Source organism: Urocitellus parryii, chromosome 1, assembly GCF_045843805.1.
Source record: "Urocitellus parryii isolate mUroPar1 chromosome 1, mUroPar1.hap1, whole genome shotgun sequence".
Lineage (NCBI taxonomy): Eukaryota > Metazoa > Chordata > Mammalia > Rodentia > Sciuridae > Urocitellus > Urocitellus parryii.
In genome coordinates, this window is record NC_135531.1 from 271,663,894 (window position 1) to 271,688,955 (window position 25,062).

The following is a 25,062-nucleotide window of genomic DNA, read 5'->3' on the forward strand; positions in this document are numbered from 1 at the left end:
CTGTTCTCAAAGAGCATACAGGTGAGTAGAGGAGGAAAGGATCCAGAGCAGGAGGCAGCATGGAGCATCAGTATTAAACCCTACAGTAAGAAGGCATGGAGGTTTTGGAGAGCGAGATGTGCACTTCTGATGAAGCAGTTTGGATGTAAAAGCAAAAGAAAGGTAACATTTACCTTTAAATAGTAAAACAGAGCAGACATTTCTTGAGATATTATGTATTGATGACCACAGTAAAATCTTTGCTTTTATTAATGTATTTAATGCCTACAATAATCTCATGAAGCAGGTTCCTGTATTTCTCCCATTTTACCTGTGAAAAAACTGAAGCTTTGAGAGATCAAGAAAATTATCCTAGGTCATTCAGCTAGTAAGTTATGAGAGTTTAGCAGACCTTCATGAAAGACAGGCCTCTTTCCCAATAGCTCCAGCAAAAGCATGGAGTGACTTGGACCACATGGCCACCCCTGAGCCAGTCAGTGAGACTAAAGGGATAGAAGTATAGATTGGACAGACCTGTGTCATGTGACCATGTCTGGAACTGGAGCCCAAGTGAGCGCTTAACATAGAACTGTAAGAACTGTAATGACTAAGTGATACTGTTCTGCAAAGGAGAATTAACTAACCATTCCAGAAAGACAGGAAATGGATTCTGGACAGATAAAAATAATAGGTGACTATTACTCCTTCTTATATTTTATTTCTATATAAATTTCCATATTTTTAATAATTTTCTGCCTAAACATTTACCAACTGGTTTAGAAAATTTTAGTAAATAGCAATCTTGAGCTATGCATAATTCTACCACCATTGTTGGCAAATAAAAGACAAAAACATAGACTTGAAAGGAGGAGTAAGTAATGACCTTAATAAACTAGCTTGTTTTCAATTAAGAATATCTTTGAGGTCATTTCAATTATCCAACACATTTCATTTATTAGCATCAAAGAATCAGAAATGAACTTGGTGCTTGCTTCTTATAGAGACACGAAGTACCCTGAGAGTTTGGATGACTTCCCTCAGGCTCAAAGGAAGTAATAGATTTTCTTGGATTTTTCCAGAGATTTTTTTTTTATAGATCATTTCCATTTGGTGGTTCTCAAATCCCTTGGAGTTTTCAAAGGTTTTCCATGTTTCTTGTGCTTAAGCATGAAACTTGTCTTTCTTTTTAAAAAAAATTTTTGTTTTTAAAATAAGTGACAAATTAATGGGAGAGAGAAGGGAAATTGCACGGAAATGGAAGGAGACCCTCATCGTTATACAAAATTACATATAGGAGAAGGTGAAGGGAAAGGGGGGAAAAACAAGGGAGAGAAATGAAGTACAGTAGATGGGGTAGAGAGAGAAGATAGGAGGGGAGGGGAGGGGAGGAGGGATAGTAGAGGATAGGAAAGACAGCAGAATACAACAGACAATAGTATGGCAGTATGTAAAAATGTGGATGTGTAACCGATGTGATTCTGCAATCTGTATACGGGGGAAAAATGGTAGTTCATAACCCACTTGAATCAAATGTATGAAATATGATATGTCAAGAGCTATGTAATGTTTTGAACAACTAATAAAAAAATTTTGTTTTTAAAATAAGTGACAAATTAATGATATGAAACATGATCTTTTTAAAAAAACTTCATAGAGATACAAAATCCTTATAAAGCTTCAATTTTCTACTTCTGGTCTCAGGACCCCTTTTATTCTTAAAATTATTGAAAACCCCAAAATACTCCCCTTTAAATTAAACTCCTTTATGTGAGTTTAATTTAACAATATTTATCATAATAGCAATTAAAATTGAGAATTGAAAAATTACCTATTCATTAAAAAACAATAAAACTATTATATGTTAACATAAATAACATCTTCCCATTAAAAATGAGTATTTTCTGAAACTGTAGCAAATGTTGGGCAGATTGAAGGTGTTTTATATTTGGGAAATTGTAATGCTTCTTCCTTGTTTTAATGAATAACTCATTAGAATATAGGTTTTCATATCTGCTTTGCATTCAATCTATTATAATGTAGCTTTAGTTAAATATATAAAAAAATCTGGCCACATAAATGTATGAATTTGAAAAGAGAGGAATATTTAAATTTCTTTTTAAAAACACAGTTATGTATTCTCTTCTTTAATATATTTCCAGAGCTTGATGAGTAGCAGTTTTTTAAAAGTTAGTTGCAAAATTAGCTTCATTTTAATAAACTCATCATTCTCTGTTACATTAAAATTTCCTGGACCATCTTGAATCGTAAAGTGCAATTTTTACCTATTATGATTTGTAACATCATGTATAGAAAATATCAATTTACTAAGTCATGCAGATCTCCATTTGTTGACCTGTTTCATTATAAAAAAAACAATCAATACACCACTTACACTAAATCACTAATGATCTCATAGAAAGACTTTATCAGGATTCTGTCAAACTCACTCAGATAGATGCAAGTTTTTTGAAACTTTCATATGTGTTTGGATCCTCAAGTTTATTATTGCCAACATATACATCAGGTATCTTCCCTGAACCACCTTCATCCATTTTCAAGAAAATACCTGTCAAATACCAAAGTCCGGGGGCAATGTGCATAGTCATGTACAGGCCTGTGTCACTGATAAAGTGACATCAGCCTTACCCATTGCTTTTGACTTTCAGTGTATTTGTGAAGACAGTGAAAGATGCACCTTTCTTTGTACTCTCATAAGGATGGTTTTGACCTCATTCCCTGATCTCCAGTGGATCTTAGGGCCCCCAGAATATTTGTCATAATTGGGAAAAGCATAGCCATTACTAGAGATCAGAGTGAAGTCCCTGCTGTGGAGGACTCCATCACAGAATCTGAGCTTAGTTTTCTCCCGATCCACACCTACCTCAGTTTATGTCTGTAACAGTTGATTCAAGGCAGCCACGTAAGGGTGATGGCCATTGAAACAGAACATGATAGTGAGTGAGGACCATAAAATGTATAATAACTAGAAACACTTTCTCTCAAGATTTTTGCTCATTAACAAAGTACCCAAACCTATGATATAACAAGGAAATGTCCTTACTGAAATGACCAGTTTTTATCAAAGTTTATTAGAAGAAAATAGTTTTTAAATTAACAAGTTGAGTGATGTGCAGAATTTAAACTTTATACTTCCTTGTTCTTCTTTTGTTATTTAGAAGCAAAACACAACCTTTCTAAATAGTTCAAATGACTTTTTCTGACTTGTTTTCCTAAGGGATGCCCCGTTGTATGTCTGTTCATTGTACTTTTATGCCATAGCACATAATGGAATTTCTGTCACTATGGTAATATGCACTTGATCCTGAAACAAATCATGATATTTCTTTTAACTTTTATATCTTGACTCATCAATTTGCTCTCTGTAGTGATTTTCAAGATAATTGTCATATTTGACTTGTTAAACAGATAAAATACCACATCATATACACATATAAAGTCATTTTTTAATGTGAAGTATTTGTTGAAACTAAAAGCACATTTGTATATTCAGCTAAAGGGATAATGATTCTTCGGGTGTTTTAGAAATTATATGTTACTATAAATGAGGCTTTCAAATAATCACATTATTAATGCTTCACTATACTATGCTGCCTTGTAAGAGGCCAGCTGTGTATTATAGCATCTTGGGCATCCGTCTATGAAGCAGTGTGATTTACATTCTCTACACAAGAATATGGGTGACAATGACCATGCTAGCCCTTTAGATCACAATAAGGAATATAAATGGGTACCCCCCAACTTGACATGTGTGATTCTCTTTGTCTTCTGTATGGGACATCTCCTGTAATCCATATCCATTGGTGAATCACAAGCTACCCACCATGTTGCCCCCTATGCAAATTGCACAAGCAACAGCAGCCTGAACTTCTAAAATGTTATACATAGAGTCTTCAAAGGAAGTTTTTACTTTTGTAATGAGAAGAACAGGTGCCTTCTAGTTCATAATTAATGTCTTAGTGGAATGAATGTTTCTTATGGTAGAAAAGCTCTATATTACATTTCTTTCTGGGTATAAATCTTTTGTTCCCAAGAATTACCAATTACTCCAGTATCAATCATTGTTTTATCAGACCCTTCAAGGTTATGGAAGTGTCTGGAAGACACTGGAGGACATTCAAGGTTATGCAAGTGTCTGCTGCTTCCTCAGAGGAAAACTGGAGAATCCTGAAGGGGGGTGGAAGAGAGAGAGAAAGAAAAAGAGAGAAAATTAATATATGTATGTGCACTCCTAGGATAAATTCTTGCATACTGATGGTTTCCTTTTCTTTCTCAGTGATCATGAAATGATCACAGTAATTATCAGATTAGTTTTATCTTTTCATCACCATAGTTACAATACCCATGCCTCTCACCTACTCAGGAATCTATAAAAATATGTAACATTGAAAAAAGTATAATTGCATAGAAGTTATAAAAGAAACTGCTACATTAACATTAATGAAAACTTAAAAACCAGTACAAAATTGATATTTAATTGTTAAATTTAGTATCAAAACAATGCCATTGCATTTGAAAACTATCTGTAGATTAGATTGTTCGATCTTTAGAGAATTGCTGTGTGAGCATGATTACTGTGTAGATATCATATCAGTTGTGAATTAAGGGGGCTCTTTACAGTTCAATAATTACACAGCAAAATTATAAAAATCCATTCAAAGTATACAGGAAAAAATACATTTACTATGGGGCATGAGGGCATCTTACTCTCTTTGCTATGATGTGTGGTAAAAGCTTTGAAACAAAGTGTTTGGAAACCATGAAAGTTTAAATGTAATCATGGCAAGCCTGGCCCTTGCTCTCAGGTGCCAGTTTATCTCAAATAACATATGGGTTGTTTCAAAAAATGCCTTCCCCAGAAGTTGGAGCTTGTATAAGAACACTTGGTATTTTGGGGAGCAGGGAAAAGGTTGCTCTCTTAGTCCCATGTAATCCTCACATCATTCAGTAGACTCAGCAGAAAGTCTGAATTGGTGGATCATCATTATCTGTCTTTGCTTGTACACCAAAAAATATGGATGGTTTTAAAACAATATAGAGAAAAAAATATGCCTCATCAAAATTTGACTGATTTGATCCTTTGGTGATAGAAGAAAGTAGATCTTCTTTCTTTTTTCTTTTGTGAAAATGCACTAATCTCTTCACAGCTGTGGAGATCCAGTTGTCGAGAACACACAAGTGTGCCTTTGCCTTCTGAAAGCAAAGAGAACACTGGTACCCTAAAAGAGAGCAGTGACACCTTGGAGGTCATCCTGTAGTGATGACCAGGGACATAATCAAGGGGAAGATGAGAAATGGTGATCTTAAAAAACAGTAATGAAAAGCAATAGGAGGTTGCATGCACTAAGAGTAAAAAGAAAGATGTAATAAGAAACACAGTCCAGTGACTCCTTACTTAATAAAAAAAAAAAATGATGAGCTAGGACTGATTTGGAAGTACCTCACGGTCGGTCATCTCTTGATAATTGTTTACTCCTAGGAGTTAGAGTGTGAGTTGCCATCCCTCTCCTTGTCTTCCTTCCTTCCTTTTCCTCCCTCCCTGTCTCCCTCTCTTCATCTCCCTTTGAATCTACTTCATCTTTCTTGTTCTCTGTCTACTCTTCAGGCAAATTGCACAAGCAACAACAGCCCACACTTCTAAAATGTTATCCATAGAGTCTTCAAAGGAAGTTTCTTCTTTTGCAATGAAAACAGGTGTCTGCTACTTCAAAATTAATCTCTTAGTGGAATGAATGTTTCTTGGGGTAGAAAAGCTCTATTTTACATTTCTTTCTAGGTATAGAGCTCTTGTTTCTGGACTGCAGAAAGCCTTGGCATTTTCTTTTAAATCAGGATGAAAACAGAGTATTTTGGTGATGTCATACTTGCTCTTTAAGTCTGAGTGAGTACTGCATCACTAAAGGTAAGAAGTGAGTTGGACAATTTAACTTTAATATCACAGGCCTACAGATCTGTAAGAGGCTTGATTACAGGTAGGATCTACTTTAGGATTTCCAGGACTGTCATGTACAATTAATTTGGTTAAAGAAACCTCAGTCAGAGCAACTTCATAAAGATTCATGTCATCAACACAGGCACATAAATACCATGATAAATTCCGAGTGCCTTTATGTTACAACATTTGAAAGTGACAGAAGAGCCAAAATGAGAGAGATAAAAATTTTTAAAATGTCCCTACTGCACGAAAGCTTTAAGCATCAACATTATAGTGCATGTGCCTGTATACAAATTTGTACATGATTGTGCATAATTTGTGCATAATTGATGGGAATCACTTCAGTGTCCCTCTGCAGGTGGAGTCATAGCCCGCATGGGTTTGAACATTCCACTATCAGGTGACCTGACTCCAGAGCTAGCCCTACAGGTGACTAGCTAGGGGTTTTCATTGCTACACGTAACTAGTGGCTATTGGTTTCTATCACAGACCTATGTGGGGCTTGATGAACCTTCACAGAACCCAGACTGAACCCGAAGAGTCAAAACAAGGCCTTTACAGGTCAAGAGGAGATCAAAATTTTGCTTGGATTTTGGAGAGGCTCAGTTTGCACATTGGAGATATCAGTATCCACATTTGAAAGAGTCTGATTAAGTCAGGAAACCTCCACGGGAGCAGTTTATCCTTAGGTACAGATCATACCTTTAGCATAAACTTGGAAAGAGCCTTATAGTAAATAAATATTTGTCATCCTTTCCTAAGAAAAACATTGAATTTTTTCACTTCTTGGGACTGAGTATGTTAACCCAGAAATGGATACATGGACAAATTGGCTCATTATGAAAACTCACCAACCAGGTTTCTGATGAATGGTTCACCTGTTATTTATATAATAAAAGATGGTACCCTAAGGTGTGCAAGGATTTATGCCTTCTATTAAATGGGGATAATTTATAAGTTGTGATATTTTATCTATATCATCATAGGATACACCCATTTAATTCTCTCTGCAGCAGGAATTCAATGGTATTTTGAGGAATGGGTGGGCAGATATTTCATCACCATAACAAAACTAAGGAAGGATTTTCTGAAATGGATCTTAGAGGGTGGCATCCTCTTGAATGAGGGCCACCAACTTAATAAGCTGGGGAACCAGGCCTGGATTCCAGGTTTTATATTCTTTGTTACCTGATCTCCTCTATTTGCTTTTAGAAGTAGCATTTATCAAAAGGTAAATTTGGGTATGTTTGGTGACAGAAAAATGCATAATAATTGACACTTCCTATCTGGTTCCTCCCAGCAAAAATGCTCAAAACCTTATCAAGTAGTTTAAACCCTGTTATGTGCTAAGGCAATTTATCATGAGAGAGAGAAAAACGAGATCACCGTGCACTTTACACAGGAAGTGCACCTTGAAGTGGGTTTTGGACACCTGTGAGGTCTGGCTTGATAAACCTCTGTGGATGAGAACAGCTTGAGGTGAAGGACGGAAGCAGATCAATGTGGATCCCAAGGGGACCCAGGATGTCTGTGTTCTTGGGAGCAGGGAGCTATGGAAAAGAGGGTGGATGGTACTTGTGAAAATTAGGTGATTTTTAATTTCTTACAATATTAAGTATGGAGTCATAGAAACAATTTTTGAACAAGGTAGGAGTGCTGAAAGTCATCTATGAAATGTGGCATTGTGTCCTCATTACTTGTGAGCAGAGAGATCCTGGGAACCAGCAAGGAGGTTTCTGGGACATGAGATAAATACAGGAGCTATTGCAAAGAAAAAGACAAACTGTCACAGAACTTACTTTACAGAGAAAGGAAAAGAAAACTGATGATAAGTATTAGAAAACTATTAGAAGATTTGTTCAGAAAAATGGAGGTGGCACTCCTGCTAAACATGGGTAAATCACTAGGGGGATTCAGACATTGAGAGGAAGCTTTATCTTGGTTTTCCTGGTGAGCATGTGTGTATAACACCTGGTGTGCAGAATACTGAGATCCAAGACCAAGCAAGAGCGCAGGGAGAGGACAGAGCTACTGGAGTCTTTCCCCAACTCGAGAAGGAAAAGACTGGATCAGAAGCCACAGGAGTGCTCTTCTAAAGGGAAAGTGCAGAACAAGGAGGTGAAGCAGGAGACAATGAAAGGAGAGAGGTGAAGTGATGAGGGTTATAGAGAGAAAGGGGAAGAGAAGAGAAGTATAGTACATGTGTGTGTGTACACGTGAGTCTCTTTAGCAGAGGTGAGGAGTGACGTTCCTCTTGTATATGCTGGGTAGTTTTCTCTGAACTTTCCAAGTCATTTTGTTCCGTCTTTTTATCTACCATCAACTCGACTCTTCCCCATTACTCTGGGTGATAAAATATTCCACCTATCACTATTTGCTTAGAATAATACATATGCAATAAAATGAATGCATTCTGAAATACATTTGATTTCTGGATAGGTTGGAAAATAAATCCATGGATCCAGAATCCTTCGTACTTCATATTCTGCCACACAAAACATCACGGAGTTCTTAGAGGATCATTATAAAATGTAAACAAAATAGAAATATGTTAAATAAAAACTTTAACTCATTATAGGAAATATGATGAATGTAGTCATGGAAGTCAAGGGTGGAAGGAAGGAAGGAAGGAAGGAAGGAAGGAAGGAGGGAGGGAGGGAGGGAAGGAAGGAAGGAAGGAAGGAAGGAAGGAGACAGGCAGGCTTTGGAGTGCATGGGTAACATTTTAGAATGTAAGAGTCCTCTGGACCAAAGCTAAAGATGAAGCATCAAAAATAATCAGGTTACTTGCTTTCCCTGTAATGGGTATCGCTGCTACAGCAATCACTCCACAGAAACTAACCTTAAATGGGATAAAATGTGCAAGAGATCAGGCCTGGGCTTCCAGAGATTTGTTCCTTATCCCCCAAGAGCTGATCTGAAGATAAAGTTCCTTTCCGAGTCAATTGTTATGAAGGTGTTTAGTCACCCGCCAATTATTAGCCAACATCAGAGGCTTTCTGCATATTCCCAGAACACTTAGCAAAACCAAAAGGGAGACAGAAAGCCATCCCAACTCTGCAGACCTTACTCAGCTAACCTTTTGTCTTTCCTCCTTGTTTGCAGAACCTAAAGTAAGCTGCAAGTTAGGCCGATCTGCATCCACATCAGGTGTGCCTCCGCCCTCGGCTCCTCCTCTCAGGCAAGCCAGTGACCTGCAACAGAGCCAGGTACCATCATCGTTAGCCAATCGTGATTGACTTCCTGTGATGCAACATGCCAAATGCTTCCCACTTCTGTCTGTCCTGTGTCGCTGTAGACAACTCTTGCATTTGCTTTTATTTTTCTCTGTGTGTAGGGGGTGGGGGATGAGTTCTGGCCTTCTGTGTTTTCATCTCAAGAGGAATGTCTTTCTTCTTTGTGACTGGTGAAACTTTCTTTGCTGTTTGTTACCAAATCGTTTTTGTCTCTGGTTTCCATCATTCTGTAATTTAAATGTAGTAAACATGTACTGTATGTATTGGCATAGTGGCTATTCTTTAAAATTCTTTCTCTTTTCCATGTTTTGTGTACTTTTATACTGTCTCTGAAAATTTATCAACATTTGATAAATTTATCTACCTTGTTTTATGTAAATTTCTTTTTAAATGTTTTGTCCACAATATTGCACAGATGTTATCAATGAATTTGTACATATCTTTCAGCTTTTATCTTATTATACTGTAATATTTGTGGAAGTTTACTTTTATTTTTATTTAGCTTGGAGCATGATTGTAAGATACTGTGAATATTGATGTCCTTATAAATATTCATATACCAACTCATTTGCATTGAACACGGCAGCTAGTGGTTCTTCTTTCTTAGGCTCTGGAGACAAATTGACTGACCAGATAATCTAGATATTTACCGAAAGCTGTAGATTAATAAGGCAACCTCCAAATAAATGACTTTTCTTTCCTATACCAACAATATCAGAAATGTTTTCAGAAAGGGAATGTAAGTGTTCATGCATGGTCAATGAGATCTCTATTATCACTTGGATAACAGAGGCAAAAAATAAAAGCATAAACTAAAACATCATTTCATTCTTAAAGTACAATATGTTGCTCTGAAGTTCATTTGGGTGTGTGGTTACGAATGAGGAATTCAGTATGGGGGAAGCCACTCACATAAATGTCCTGTGTGTAACTCACCCAGTAGGAATTCCACACATTGACTTGATTTGCAAGGCGTGATCACTGCCGCTGTGAAGTGCTGTAGGTGGGATAACGTCACCCTGGAGTGGGTTCTCCCTGCTTCCCAGGTTCAACCACGAAACTCTTCTGAAACAGTAAATGATGAAACTAATGATGACACCTCCTTGGGAACTGCCCAGTACTGATTAGCAAATTACATATTCATCCATTATTTTAAATTTCAGCTATTTGAAAAGCATAACTACACCGATTAATTGCATTTCTACAATGAGAGGCATGGCGCTTCTTAGAATTTTGTCTGCCTTAAACATGCACAGTATTTTACAAACCCAAGTGCTTCTCTTAAGGGTGTCCCAAGTGGCATTTGGAACTTCTTGTGTCTTAAACAGTAAAATGCCTTTATAACTAAATGTAGCCATCTTAAACACTTCTTTGTTTCTAACTTTTTGTTTTGCTTTGTTTTGGTACTCCGGATGGAACCCAGGGGTGCTTAACCACTGAGCTACATCCTAGCCTTTTATTTATTTTTTATTAGTTTTATTTAGAGACAGGGTCTTGCTAAGTTGCTGAGGCTGGGTTTGAACTTGCAATCCTCCTGCCTCAGCCTCCCAAGTCACTGGGATCACAGGAGTGTGACACCATGCCTGTCTCTTAAACACTTTGAATATAAAGGAAGTTGAAAAGATAAGACAATAAATAAATAATAACACAACCTCACTAAGATAAACTGTTTAATTCCAAAAATGCTGTGTTTACTAATATCTAAAATTTAAAAATATTAGATATAGAGTTTTAGCTAATTGGTGGAAGATTGCATTAATACAATCCATTTTCCAGGTATTCAATTGCTGCTGTTACATTATTACCCTCAGTATCTCAGAAGTGTTCTGTGTGTTGTGTTTTGTTTTGCCTTTTTGTAATTGACTGTACAGTTGTTTTATCTAAGACCCTTCAGCTCTCCATGCGAGCAGGTTCCGAGAGCAACCTTCCAGAACAGAGGCAAGCACCTGTTTATGCCTCTGCATTATCAACTCTTTGCTCACCTGATGGGCAGTTCTTCATTCTTCAAAATACACCAAGGGAAAACCTCTCACCCTTTTTATATGCTGTTAGATTCTTTATCTATGGAAACTTCTTCTGACACCCAGATCACCAGAGATGGGCCATCAGGGCTCTGAATGAGAAAGCTGCCTTCTAGGCTTCTCTGTGGCTGAGCAGCAATGGTAAAACCTTGCTCTGAATTAACCAAAGTCAACCAACATGCACGAAAGGTCCCCTTTCACTTAATCCCAGTTCCTCAGCCCTAGTCTTGATTCAGTTGTCTTAAGTGGCAGTGAGGCTGACATGGCCCTGTGCTCAGGAATGTGAAGCAAGGGCAAAAGATGTCCAAATGCTTTTTCTGAGAGCAAATGCTCAAATTTTATTCAGGCTTGTGGAGCACATAGCATTATTAAAGGCGAAATCATCCTGGTCAGTAATAAAGCAGTTTTCTAACACTAGGATCCCTCATAGTTCTTAAAATCCACAATTCCTAATAGGACCTATGTGGAATTTTTCCTAGGAATCATTGGAAAACAATGTGATCTGTTAAAAAAAAATGGAAGCAGTCAACAAACCCCAAACCATTCTGGGAGGGCCTTAGGAATCTGGCCTTAGGAAGACCTCATTCATGGAGTGGTGTTTGCATCCTATTTCTTTTCAGTTTTCTCAGCAAGAAGTGCTTTGTGCTCTCTGAGAAGTGTTACAGGTGGCATTAGGTAGAACTGCTAAGCATTGCTCCAGCAGAAATGAGCAGAAGTGGCCAAAAGTGACTGACCCCAACCCTCGGCTGCCTGATAGAACTAATAGGACAGACCATTTCCAGAGAGTCCAAGGCCAGTGACAGGATGGCCCACCATCACAGTGGGCAGGAACAAAGGGGAAGGTAACATTGATCGACTTTGCTACCTGTTTTAGCATCAGGTAACAAGCACAGGCGTGAGATGGATAGAAATACAAAATATTATCTGACTGGGATTTAAAAATAGGTAAGATAAAATAGGAAGCTAGGGAAAGAAGTGTGATTTTCAAGTGTTCAGGCTTTTTTGTACAACACATTATTCTGTGAAACCCAGAAAGATGAAAATCAGATTTTCTTCCTTTATACTTCACTCTTGAGCAAATAAACTAGGCATGGGACAATTGAGGACATTTTCTTGGAATCTTAATGCAATGCAACCACTTATTTTGACATTTGCCATTACACAAATCTTTGGGAATTAAACTGAATTTCTCTGCCTTAAAAAGTTAATTTCTTCCTTGTAAAAGTAACAAGTATAAAAGTCGTCTGCTGAACTTGGAGCACCTGTCACGTTCTCCTTTGTTTTCCTCTGTAATAGAGGAGAAAGCCATGTGCTCCAAAGAAAGAGTCAGGAGTGCTTTAGAGACAGCAACTGATGTGCATGCATTTCATCATCCCTGGCTGAGAACGAGCCCCCTGTCTTCAGGGATCCCACTGGGGACAGCACCGTTATCTACAGTCCTCCTGCAGCAGGTGGTGGGGCAGGGCATGTAAAACCAAGCTCTCCTTCAAGAATGGAGCTGCCAGGATGGTTCTCCATGCCAAAGGGCAGCTCTGCCAGGAAAGATGCTCCAGAGGTCTGTTTGCACTCATTTTTCTGGGAAGGAAGGAGATGTGGGCACACCCACCACCATGCACAGTCTCACCCCCGCCACACACACACACACACACACACACACACTCACGCACTCATGAACACACACACTTCACAAATGGCCCAAAGGTTTGACTGGAATTTCCACTTCTTCCTGAGGCTTGTTTATCATTTAAGCTGGGTTACCTCTGAGGGTCTGTGATATGGGAGAGAGGAATAAGGCCATCTGCTGTTTTGTGACAGACCCACATCTCTCTAGAAGTACATGCAGAAAGCCTCAGCCTCCGGACTCCAGATCTTTGTGCTGTGGGACCCTGAACCATTATGCCTATGTCCTCACACCCAGGACAGGCCTCGCCCAGCCCCTGCCCTTTCAAACTCCAAGGCTGTTATTCAGGTTAGTAGCCCAGGTCCTTTTGATTGCAGCCCTCCACCCCCTCCATGCTCCTAATGTCACCCTTCTGGGGAGTGTCCAGAGCATAATGAGAGCTTCCAGGCTGCCTGCAGGGCCCAGTGGCTCTCTGTTCCCACGGGGTCCATAGCTGTCTGCACACCTGCATCTGGCTGGCACTCCTGGATGCTGGAAGAGCACGCTCAGGTAACCCTCCATTACAGTTTGTGTCCAGAGAGCATTTCTAGACCTGTCTGCATGTTAAAATTATTTTATAGATACTTTGTAAAAGGAAAATAAATAATCCACCCATAGGGTCATGAGATCAGTATACTCAGAGGTGAAGGTGAAGGGCTTAGGATTCCTTGGCAAGGACTCTGCCCAGTCCCAAGGTGCTCCTCCAGTGCCCAGCACGTGTGATGAGCCAGTGGTCCTTTGCTGACTGACTCATTCTCTCCCTCTGTAAATGTCCCCTGAAAAAGTTTCTTCTCCCACAGTCTGATCTTGTCCCTGTTCTTTATTCCTTTTGATGCCTCCAGAGCAGGGATGTTTTGACTTTCCCATAGCCCCTGAAACGCTTTGCCTTACAATATGGAAGACTCCTTACTCTCTCTTAAGGTCTCTGCAAGTTTTTGGCTTCAGCTTTCTGAATTGTGAGGGTATTTGCACATAAAACATGTGCCAGAGCTTCTGGAGCAGGAGGAAGGCTTCAGACAGGGAGATCAAACAGAGTAATATTCCAGGGTGTGAAATGAGGATGCAGAGAAGAAATTCAGCCTCAGCCACTCAGTGCCCAGAATCAACCCCCCATAATGTCACTTTAAAGACTTTGGCCTCATTTAATATTTCCTTCAATTACATCAGGTAGAAAAACTGAATGAAACCAAAGAGCGATATGGAAAAATCTCCATACTTTCATCTCAATTCTGCTGAAAACTTAAACCTGCTCTGCAAAAATTAAGTTTAAAAAAAAAAAAAAAAACAAAACCTAAAGGCAGAGAAAAGCTCCAACCACATTTCCTCTGTAGAAGTCTTGGGCAAGAGGTGACCCGTTGGGCCAAGGCTGTGTGTCATGGAGCTCGGCTCGTGCCTAGTAAGCCTAGGACATGTTTTGTGGGGCTTTCTATGAGCAGTTGGGTCCATTTTTACCTCTCTCTCACCTAGAAAAGTGCTCAGGTTCTGTGGTGGACACAAAGGAACAGTGTGGAGAAGTGAAAGACCCCAGGAAATGTGGATGGAGGGCACACAAGACCAGCTTTATAAGTGGCTCTTGGCTCTTGCTTGATTCCCCATGGGGGTACACGTATTTCCAAGTACTTGGAAGCCCCCATTCAGTTCACAACACAGGGGCAGTATGGTGTCAAAGGACTATTTATCTGCACCAAATTCAAATTGTAAAGTGTTATATTAACAGATTATGTATAAAAACGATGTTTATTTGTAATGAGGATATTTATTGAAGAATGGATCTGTGAAATGAAATGTAGAATAAATTTATATTGCAAATGAGAATGTCAGTGGCTAAATTGATATATTGCCATGTATTATGGCATCATTGCATTAAAATAATCCAAGTATTAAAATAACCCCACCACATTATCTTACACATGGTCTCTAAAATCCTATTTGATTGATTTATAAAATCTGAAGTTTTAATTTTTGTGAAGCTCTCTATGAGCTATAATTAATGTCATATTTAAAGAAGGAAAATTGTGTTAATACCTTTGAATAGCATAAATGGCAGCTGAATCCAGTAATATGTGAACTGAAATGTTGGAATTATTTGATATCCATATTCATACAAAAATGACAAGACAGCAGTAACTCAGATTACATTTTATAACTAACTGAAGAGTGTGTTTAGAAATTTGCACATACTCTTTAGCCATTGCATGCTTGTGAATGTTAAGTGACAATATGTTAAGTGACAATATCTGGGGACGAAAGTGACAGAGTGTTTGGGGGTCATCTTTTAAAGTCAAGTAGTATCATAACAAGCTTTTCAGTAGCCTTATTATTATTATTATTATTATTATTATTATTATTATTATTATTTTGAGGTACTGGGGATTGAACTCAGGGGCATTTGATCACTGAACCACATCCCCAGCCCTATTTTGTATTTTATTTAGAGACAGGGTCTCACAGAGCTGTTTGGTGCCTCGCCATTGCCGAGGCTGGTTTTGAACTCGCAATCCTCCTGCCTCAGCTTCCGTAGCCACTGGGATTACAAGCATGAGTCACTGCACCCGGCCTGCCTCAGTAGCCTTATTATTGAGTGGAGTGAAACAAGCTCATCTCAGCCACTTATTCCCCTGGAGTATGAGAGAGAGTCTAATAAACAAGAGAATATTCTCTGAGAAGTCTTGAACCAAAGGACAAAGTGCACACCTCCTTCACCACACAATTGATGGTCACTGTTGCTACCCCTTGTGACAACTTAGGGTACCAAAGTGAGGTTACAAGCTTTGTCAGAGTCTATGATCTGAACGACTCAGCTAGATAAAAACCAGCAAAGATTTAGAGAAATTCAAGAATGTATTTTCATCTTGACTTCACAAGTTAGTAGCTGTGTGACTGTAAATATGTTGCTCAAATTTTGTTCTCTTTTTTTTGTAAAATAGAGGCAGTATTATTTGACTAGTGCTGTTGTTGAGGATTAATGAAATAATACACATATGATAGGTCTAGGCAGACACCACCTCTTAGGAAAATATTAATTCATTCTTCTTTCTTTTAAAGTCTTTCTTCCAAAAATTCAACTTTCATACTTGCTGAAAATTTTAAGAAGGAGAGTAGTTCTGGTCAGTATTATTCCATAGAAGGTGATCACAGAGGGAATGGTTTGGTGCTTCCCATATGACCAACCCTACAGGTGGTTTGGATGCAAAATAAATATAAATTGGCTACAGGTATCATTTAAGAAATTTCAGATCACTTGTCCTCAGTTACCACTTATGCCCCTATTTGAACTAATGTATGGATAAATGCAGTGGAATTGTTAAGGCTGTGTAGGACACTATTATGTGCATCTGCATTTGAAAGGGTCAGGACAAAAAAATTGAGACTATTTATTTATTTCCAATGCCAGAATTTATTTAAAGATTCCCAAGACCACAGTTGCAAGAGTCTTCTTTTTTTCTTATCCACAACATGAACTTTATGAAATGTATCAATTTAAATCTTGAAAGTGTGGGTCTCTAGATGGGGATGGCCTTTCCAGCTTGGAAAAGCATAGCAATAGATGGGTACATGGCGCCCTCTCCTGTTTGAAGTGCATATTGCAACCAGTGGTTGGCTTTTCAAAATAATCCAAACAAAACTCTGTTTAAGGCAGGGACAATGTTCGTTGTTCCTCTTTTAGATAATTATTTTTAATACTTTTGGGAGGGGGGACATAATGAATCACATCTAGTGATAGTGATCTCTGAATGCTGTGCATTATTTGTGAACAGATGCAGTCGTTTTCACTAGGATTTATGACATGAATTGTATCACCTGGTCTAGCCTGAGTGTCCACGAGAAGTCATTACCCTTGTTTTGCAGACTGGAAAAAAAAAAAGAGCAGAGAAAACTTAATTGACTAAATGGAAGAATTTCTTTTGTTTACCATTCACATCTTTGAAACAAAGATTTTTTTTCCCCTAAAAGAGCCATTTTTCCAAGTAGTGATAAATTAACCTCCAAATTAAATTACAGGTGGATTGAAAATAAAGGTTAACACTATATTAATATTGGCTTACCACTGCACTCATGCCACTAAGAATAATAAATACATCCACCTGGTGAGTGCCTTACTTAAGAAGCATTAGAGACCTTTAATTTCTCCACCCAGCTCACCTGCTGGATAACTCTTTGTTGTTTATTCTGTGCTTCAAATGAACATTGCCTTCAGGTTGAAAACATCTTCCCAAATGAAACAGATTTCTAAAATAGCATTTTTAGAGAGCTCATTAAGTGCTTGGCACAGTGTTCAGAAGTCGACATTATCAAACTTTATTCTCATGGTACTCTATGACATAGGCATACCATTCCTATGTCACTGACGAGAAAACCGGAGCTAATGGGTTTCTACTGCTTCTTGTGGGTCCCACAGGTGGTCAGTGGCTATGTGCACGTGAGCCATAAGCCCAGGTAGTTCTCTGTACCAAAGCTCTGCCCCATACACAGCTGCCCTGAGTACATCTGCTTCTCTGAATTTGCTTTCTTCCGATAGTTTCATTCATCCATTTATTTAATCACTCTTTGATTTTTCCAGGGTTTGTTTTAGAAAAGTTAGAAAACAAAATATTTTAAATAATTTTAGGAGAGAATGAATTCTGATGGACTTCTGCTAAGCAGGGTTCCGCTATGAAGAAAATCTCTGAGAATGAGGTGGGGCCGGGGGAGAGGGGAAGTAACTCCTGGAGGAAAGCTGAGTGGCATTGGTTGGTTGCACCACACTCTTGAGGACCATGAAGTATGGGTGTGAGAACACAACTGACCCTTTCACATTCTGAAAAGAAAAGACACCCCTCTCTCACAGCTAGACGGTACAGGTTGCTAGATTCGTGGTGTGCATTTACCCAATACCACACCAAGGACAATAATATATTCACCAGGGTTCTGACTTCTGGGCTTCCATAGCATTCGGTTGAACAGACACTTTAAAGTTTGAGAGAAGAGTAACCGTACTGTCAGTTCAAAGCATTTGTTTTCTAAAGCAAATGCTGCATTAGAGCTAGTTAATAATCCCTGGTTGTCAGCTGTTTTGACAGGGATGGTATTTGTTATTTACAATGTTACACTTAATGACTTCCTTCCTGAAAATCAGGCATTTATTTGAAGGACCAAAAGGTGTCAAGAGTAATCCTACCTAACCTAATAAACTTTGCATATGAAAGTACTGGAAGCCAACAGAGCCAAAGTTGCTTATCATTCAAGGCATATTTCAGGTAGGACCCCGATCTGTGCTAAGTAATGAAACAGGGATCCTAGGAGAAGTCAGGCACTTACACTCAAAGGTGAGTATCTTTAGGCTTTGTGAAATTTCCAGGTATTTTGATTTCAACATCTATTTGAAGCAAGATAATGGATATGAAAGTGCATTTTAGAATTGAATGGATAAACGTAAATACTTATTTTGGGTCATTCATGTATTTGACACATGGGCTGTTTTTAACACTTCGTTAGAGCAAATAAGTGCAAATACTCTTGCCTCCAAGAACACATGCTTTGGGGAAATGAGAGGAGCAGAAGAATAGAGAGGAGGATGGAGCCACATAAGCAGCTTTACTGTTTGGGCTTCTTTCTCTTGAATCCAAATGTATTTTACAAGGTGACCAGTATTGTGACAAACTCAGTGTCTGTCACCCATTTCCCACCTTGCATCTCCAGTATGGCTGTCTGTTCCCAGATCCATTTTTCTCGTCAAGGGAAGTGTGAGTCTGAGGCTGGCTTTGAAATTTCAATCCTTCTGCCTCAGCCTCCCCAGCCACTGGGATTATAGGCATGCGCCACTGTGCCCAGCTCCTCACATTTTTAAAAACGATAATAAAATAACGTAGAAAAAAGTAAATGACTGAAGTTACTAATATAATAGTTGGTATTTAAGTACTTTGATTGTCAATGTAGAGAATCACTTCTCAATTCTCAGTTTTATAAGACATATGGTGTTTATTTAAAGGATATTTTCATGTCAATTTCAGCATTGAGCTGATTTTTTAATATTGAGAGATAAGTAATATTTTAGCTATTATGCCCCTTAAAATCACTGATTTTCTTTCATAGTCACTTAAATTTAAAAGTTATGGGTTTCTTTAAACAGCCTTACATTTGTAATTGTTGAGATAATTTACAATAAATTGCTGAGATACAATAAAAAAAGGGGGGGAGTGTGAGTATATGTTAACCACCCCCCTGCACAATTCTATAAGGTCTGCGATTGCCTAGAGAGTAGAAAAGGGCCCTGTGTGACCTGGCCCTGGCCCTGGGCAGCTCCACCATCCACCACCTACCTCCAGCTTCTTAGGATGCCTCCTGTCATCCACCATTCTTTCTCACTTTACCATGATCTAGGGATGCCTCCAGCAATTGCTTCACTCTTCCTTCTTTGGAACTTCTTCCCAAGTGCTGGGTTGCTGGCGAACTGTCACTTATCCTTTTAAGTGTGGGGTCACGTGTATTCTGTTGTTAGGCTGTCCCAATTCTCCCAAGCATAGCTTCCTTCTTCTTTGTCTCTCCACTGTAATTACCAAACACAGCCATAAATAACACTATTTTTGAACCACAGAGGAACACTGTAGAGAGATAATACCTATGTTCTGTTATGGAAAAGAAGTCTGAAAAGAGTCAAGTAAATTCCTTTGCTATCAGAGTTTCTACCTTGCAGATGCGCTGTGAAACATAGAGAGGGAGAGATGATTATTGCATATTTCTCCAATACATTTGATCATGGATCTGTTTTTTCATTTTTAAAAATTTGTTTTGATTCCAAAAATCTACCTTATAGTTGTTTGCATTAGAATGTAGGCTTCTTGAGGGCTGGGAATATATGTTTTCCACTTGGAAACTTCTAGTTGTTTCAGTAGATATTGAATGAAAAAATAAATTAACATTAAGGGTGGAACAGACACGCATATTATCATAAAACTGTTGTGATGATTTGCAGAGGCATTTTGGCTCCTGGCAGGGGGTTCTCCCTGTAGTCATCACAGAGTTACTCCTCAGTAATTAAGTAGTCTTACCTGCTTGCTGAGGATGAAAGAGAAGTTGGAAAAGAGAATGGAAATGAAGTACCACTGAGACAGGTAACATGATACTGCAATTCACACTGAAAGAGAAATTTCTGTTAAACCCAATCCTAAAAATAAATTTCAAAAAATAAGCAGCTTTATTAATGGAAGGAGAAATAAAATATTGTGAGAAGTACTCTAAATAGACCTTCTGTACTTAAATGACAAAGACCTTATATATTAAGAACAAAACAGTAACATGGATTGGAGTGAATTAAGACCTTTATAGTCCTCAAGAACAGAAAAGATTATGAAGGCTTTTCCCCAGAAATAATTCAATATACAATTATATATATATATTTTTTAAAATCACAACATTTACATGATATCTAAATTCATTTGATTTTACTTAGATTTTCTCCTTATAAAATTTTGCACAAAGTTCATTAAAACTGTGCTCTGTTTTTTCTCTCTTTTCTCTTCTACTGTTCTGCCCTAGCTTTGCTGGGCAGGTGCCCTAAACACCTGAGACTTGCCTGCTGGGTTATTTAGAGCTTGTTACATGCCTCCAGAATTTCTAAAAATTCTCCTGTACCCAAGTTTAAATACAAAGGCAAAAACGGTACAAAAAATGTGAAGAGTCTCAATGACAATCAGATGTCAGCTATGACAGTTTTTGAACCGAGAGGTCACCCTCTGCTCCACTGTCTGCTATCTCAGTGCAGTCCTAGGTGGGGTGGGGGTGCTGATGAGCTGAGTGAAGACCTGCTTGAGTGGCCAGGAGAGGGCAGCACTTCATCTGCCCCTCCCTCCGTCACAGGCAGGCCTGAGTCCACCCTGTCTGCCCCAGAGTGATAAATCTCAGTAAGATAAAGTTCAATGTCTGTCACTGAGAAGGAAAAACTGAGGTGCGTGCGGGGTGAGGCCCGGGAACTGGTCTAGAGTAGGACAGATGGGGTCCTTATTCCTTTCTGGTCCTTCCTCTTTCCTTTCTCCTGCCCCCCGGTAGCTCTCAGGGGCTTTGCGTGGTGTGGCTGGACCTGAGGAGACCCTGGACCCTGGACCCTGGAGGATGCCAGGTGCAGGCATGGAATACTGGTTTGGCAACCTTGCTCACCATGGCTCTGAAAATAGCCATCTGAAGTCTGAACAAAAGTGTAGTGGGGGTAAAATTAACGTGGGGGGAGGGCATCCTATTTTTTCTTCTCTTTCCAAAATTTTCATGTTCTAAAATCACCCACCTTTTACAAAGTTTTCACCTCCTGTGTCTCATTCCCCTTGTTTACCCTCTTTCACCACCAACCACACACTATTAATGAACATGTGTAACTGTCTTTGACATTTCAAAGTAATTCACATTAGTAATTTGGAGTTTACAAATGGCTTTTATGTATTCAGTCAACAAATCTTCAACATCCACCTGCTAAACACCAGATGTTCTGCTTGACGCTCAAGTTTGCAAGATGCTGATTCATTCTCCTCTGTTCAAAGGCATCTCAACCTCATAAAGAAGCCAGGTTGCGTGTGCGCACGCGCATGTGTGTGTGTGTACTTGCAGTTCAGGGTAATTGAGAAGCATATACACGGAAGACAGAGGGATTGACTGCCAGCGTTGAGGTCGCCATTGGCGGTGGTCAAGCAGGACTTCCCAGAAGGAGGTGGTGACATTGATGGACATTTTAATAAAGGCAGGTGGAAGGCCATTAGAGATAAGAGTTGCTAAGGAGTTAGGAACCTGAAGTCAAACAATTTGTCAGGGAAATATGAGCCATTTAGCTTGACAGGAGCAAGATACATTCAGGTGGGAAAGACTGGAGGAAAGAGCATCAGTGGAGCAAGAACAAATAGGGAAGCTCCTGGGGAAGAGGGAGCCATCATCATGATTATCATTAATCACATTTCACAAATGAGGACACTGATCCACCTAAGATATTCAGCAGAAATTTGCTGAGGAGCTGTCTCCTTAAAATTCAGATTCTGATTCCCTAAGATCATGGCACTTAAGCATGAGATGACAGGATGATTGCAGCGGAGAGCCCTTCCCCCAGACAATTAGCATCACAAAAGGGAAAATTGTTAACTCAAAAGTATCTAAAATGGATAAAGTACCTAAGAGCATTCATTTGTTTGTCTCACATTTTTTTTTTAGTTTGATGATTTTCCAATGACAGAAAAATTGGATGGCTAGTACAATGTGTGTGCTATTAAACACACATATCTGTTTTTATCATGCCACTTCATCCATATTTGAATGTATATCTTCTGAAAACAATAATATTTTCCTCAATACTATGGTTGAATACAAAATTTGTTTTCAAATCTCTGCACGTGCTCCAACATCATATCCCTCCCCATTCAGGCGCCAATCAAGAAATGGCCACGCATTAACATTTAGTCATCAATTTCTTTTCCTTATTGTCAGATTGGCTTTACTCACAAATATTTTCACTAGTCTTTCAAAATACCAACAATTTCAGGGTTCTACTGAAATTTTTCCACAATGTCCCCTCCCAATGTTTTGATGTGTCTGAGAATTTACTTGCCGCTTGATGAGAATTGTTTAGCAAGGTGACTACATATGGTGGTTTTCTCACAGAATACCATGGTGCATGGTGTGAGTGTCTTTCGTCACTAGAAACAGGCATCTGAGCACATAGTTGAGGCTATGTCTCCAGATTCTCTACTCCTGGTACACTCTGTGCCAAGAGGCAGAGACATGGGGGGCACCTGAGAGCCTGTCCACCAGAGCGACAAATCTGTTGTTAAAGATATTATGTCTCTTGAGTTTTCTATAGAAAAATTAAAATGAATCTAATTTTGCTTTGTCAATGTCTAAGTAATTTGACCTGATGTTTTCTCTTGTGACCATCACAGTAGTTCTACAAATAGAATCTCCTCTGATGAAATAAAAAACAAGTAACACAAGGTCAAAATAACAGATAAAGGTCTAGAATCGGTCCCTTCTCACTCTCAAAGCAATGTGCTTTCTTATATGCATCAGCAGCAGTCAGATCTCATTGGGTATTCTAAAGCCAAGGCATCCTGCAAATGTCTTAGGCAGTCTGTTACCACTAGAGGGCAACCAAGGATCTAAAAGTTAACATGGCTGCGTCTGTTTGGACTAGGTATCCTTTTGACAGAAGTTTAATACAGGGTCATGGGGATACATGAATAAATAGAGATAAAAAACATTGTGACCCAGGTGGTATCCCCCAGTTTTTGTTTTGCTAATTTCAACTTAAAATACATTGCAGATGCATTGACTATAAGTGTAATGCAACAAGGTGAAGGATAAATATGAGTACCTAACTAACTCCAAAATTAGTGTATGATCCATACTTAACTCTATAAGTTTTTATGGAGGTTTTTATGGAGGAGCATGAAGTTGGTTGTTTAACAGTATATATTATCTACCTGCAGGAATAAAGAATGAGGTACATGAATTTATGGGCTAGGCATTATTTATTACTATTTTCCATGGGTCTGTCTCTCCTTATTTAGAAATCAGAAGTCATTATGAAGCCAGAAACATGCCTGTAATCTCAGAGATGCAGGAGGATCACAAGTCCAAAGCCAGCCTCAGCAACTTAACCAGGCCCTAAGTAGCTTAGCAAGAACTTGTCTCAAAATGAAATGTAAAAAGGGCTGGGGATGTGACTCAGTGGTTAAGCATCCCTGAGTTCAATCCCTGGCATACACACATACACAAAAGTCATTATGAAATGCAAATTTGGCTCTTGTCATATTGTGTTATGTTAAAATTAAAGATCTGAAAATATGTTTGTGCACATTGCATTTTTATCTACAATGAGTAAGATGTTACTATGTTTAGTTCATCCTTTAAAAACTCATTGTCATGAATAAATATGGAATAAAGCTAATCTTTATATATCTCCTCTGACTCTGGATTATAAAAACAAACCCTATATAGAAATACAAGTAGAAGCCTATGTTTTAATTACTCAAACTCAGAATAATAATAAAAATTACGATAATTTAGTTGGGGGGGGAATACAACCCCATGAAAACAGGTATCCAGAATGTACTGGGAGGAGTTTAGTTTGTTGTGTAGTTAGAAAATCTTTAGGAAGTGCTGAAATGAATAGCAGAAAATATCAGAGTTTGATAGTATTTAAAAATGCCAAAGGGAGAAGCCTTTATGTCAGTAATGACAAAGGAATAATTGGGCTAGATGATTATTATTAAAGACACAAATGAAAGTAAAGAATCAAAACAAAAATTTTATTTTTGCCTAGCAGTCAGATGATACTCAGAGTGTAAAAACGCAACAGATACTGTTTTTCAAACCCTCTAGCTTTTTGAAGTATCCTCTGAAAAGATAACAGTGTACAAGAGCAGCAGAGATACACCTTAGTAGAAACTGGCTTTACATATGCTTGTTTGTTCAAATGCTCTCTGCTCCAAACAGTGGGCCTGGCATTTGCTTATCCTGAATTAGAAGGTTTTGCAGATAGGCCTTGAAGACTCCCTCTGCCCCAGACCAACTTTGCTATGCTCCATCTCTGTGGCCTTAATAGTGGACACAGACACCAGTAGAAAGACACCCCAGAGACCATTCCAACCAAAGAGACGGGTCCAGCCAGACGAAATGAGTGCATGCTGTTGTATGAAGTGTTTTTATTAGACCTGAAAATAAAACCCTGGGCTGTTTTATAGAGAGAGGTCATGGAATCTTTGGATAATTTGAAAACTACAATATATTTCCAAACTGGTGGAATGATGCTGGTGTGGTTGTGCCAGAAGCAAGGGAAAAAAATTGCTAGGTTAGCCTGCAGGATTTTTCATCATAATTCTACAGAAAAAAAAAATGTAAAAGATTCTGGGGGAAAAAAAGTGCCTTACTTGTAATTTGTATACCCTCATATTGCCACAAAGGGGTGCTGTTGTCTTAGTTTATCTTCTTGCTGGAAGTCACCTTCAGCATTTTCCCTAAAAATCTTACAATAGACTTCCAGCCCTCATTTTGTAACCATCAAGTGGTAATTTATTTGTTCTCGTGTATTCTGGAATGATAGAGATCTGGATTAAAAGCAAACTCCTAAAATTTCTTTGGCCTATTTGTAACTATTTCTTTAGAAAAAAAAAATGAGCATGAATCTTGGATCAGTACAATGCACATTTGACAAACTATATTCTATTTCTAGGCAGTGATAGGAGGTGGGGTCCTTACCTTGGC

The 25,062-nt window shown here is 38.6% G+C and overlaps 1 protein-coding gene across 1 annotated transcript in view; it reads left to right on the forward strand.

Annotated features, from left to right (window-relative positions):
- The window catches only part of Nyap2 (neuronal tyrosine-phosphorylated phosphoinositide-3-kinase adaptor 2), a 233,892-nt gene that overhangs the window by 188,752 nt on the left and 20,078 nt on the right, over window positions 1-25,062 (forward strand). Inside the window, exon 5 of the mRNA XM_077799600.1 lies at window positions 9,038-9,141. Coding sequence (XP_077655726.1) covers window positions 9,038-9,141 — 104 coding nt within the window. The remainder of the gene's footprint in view (window positions 1-9,037; window positions 9,142-25,062) is intronic.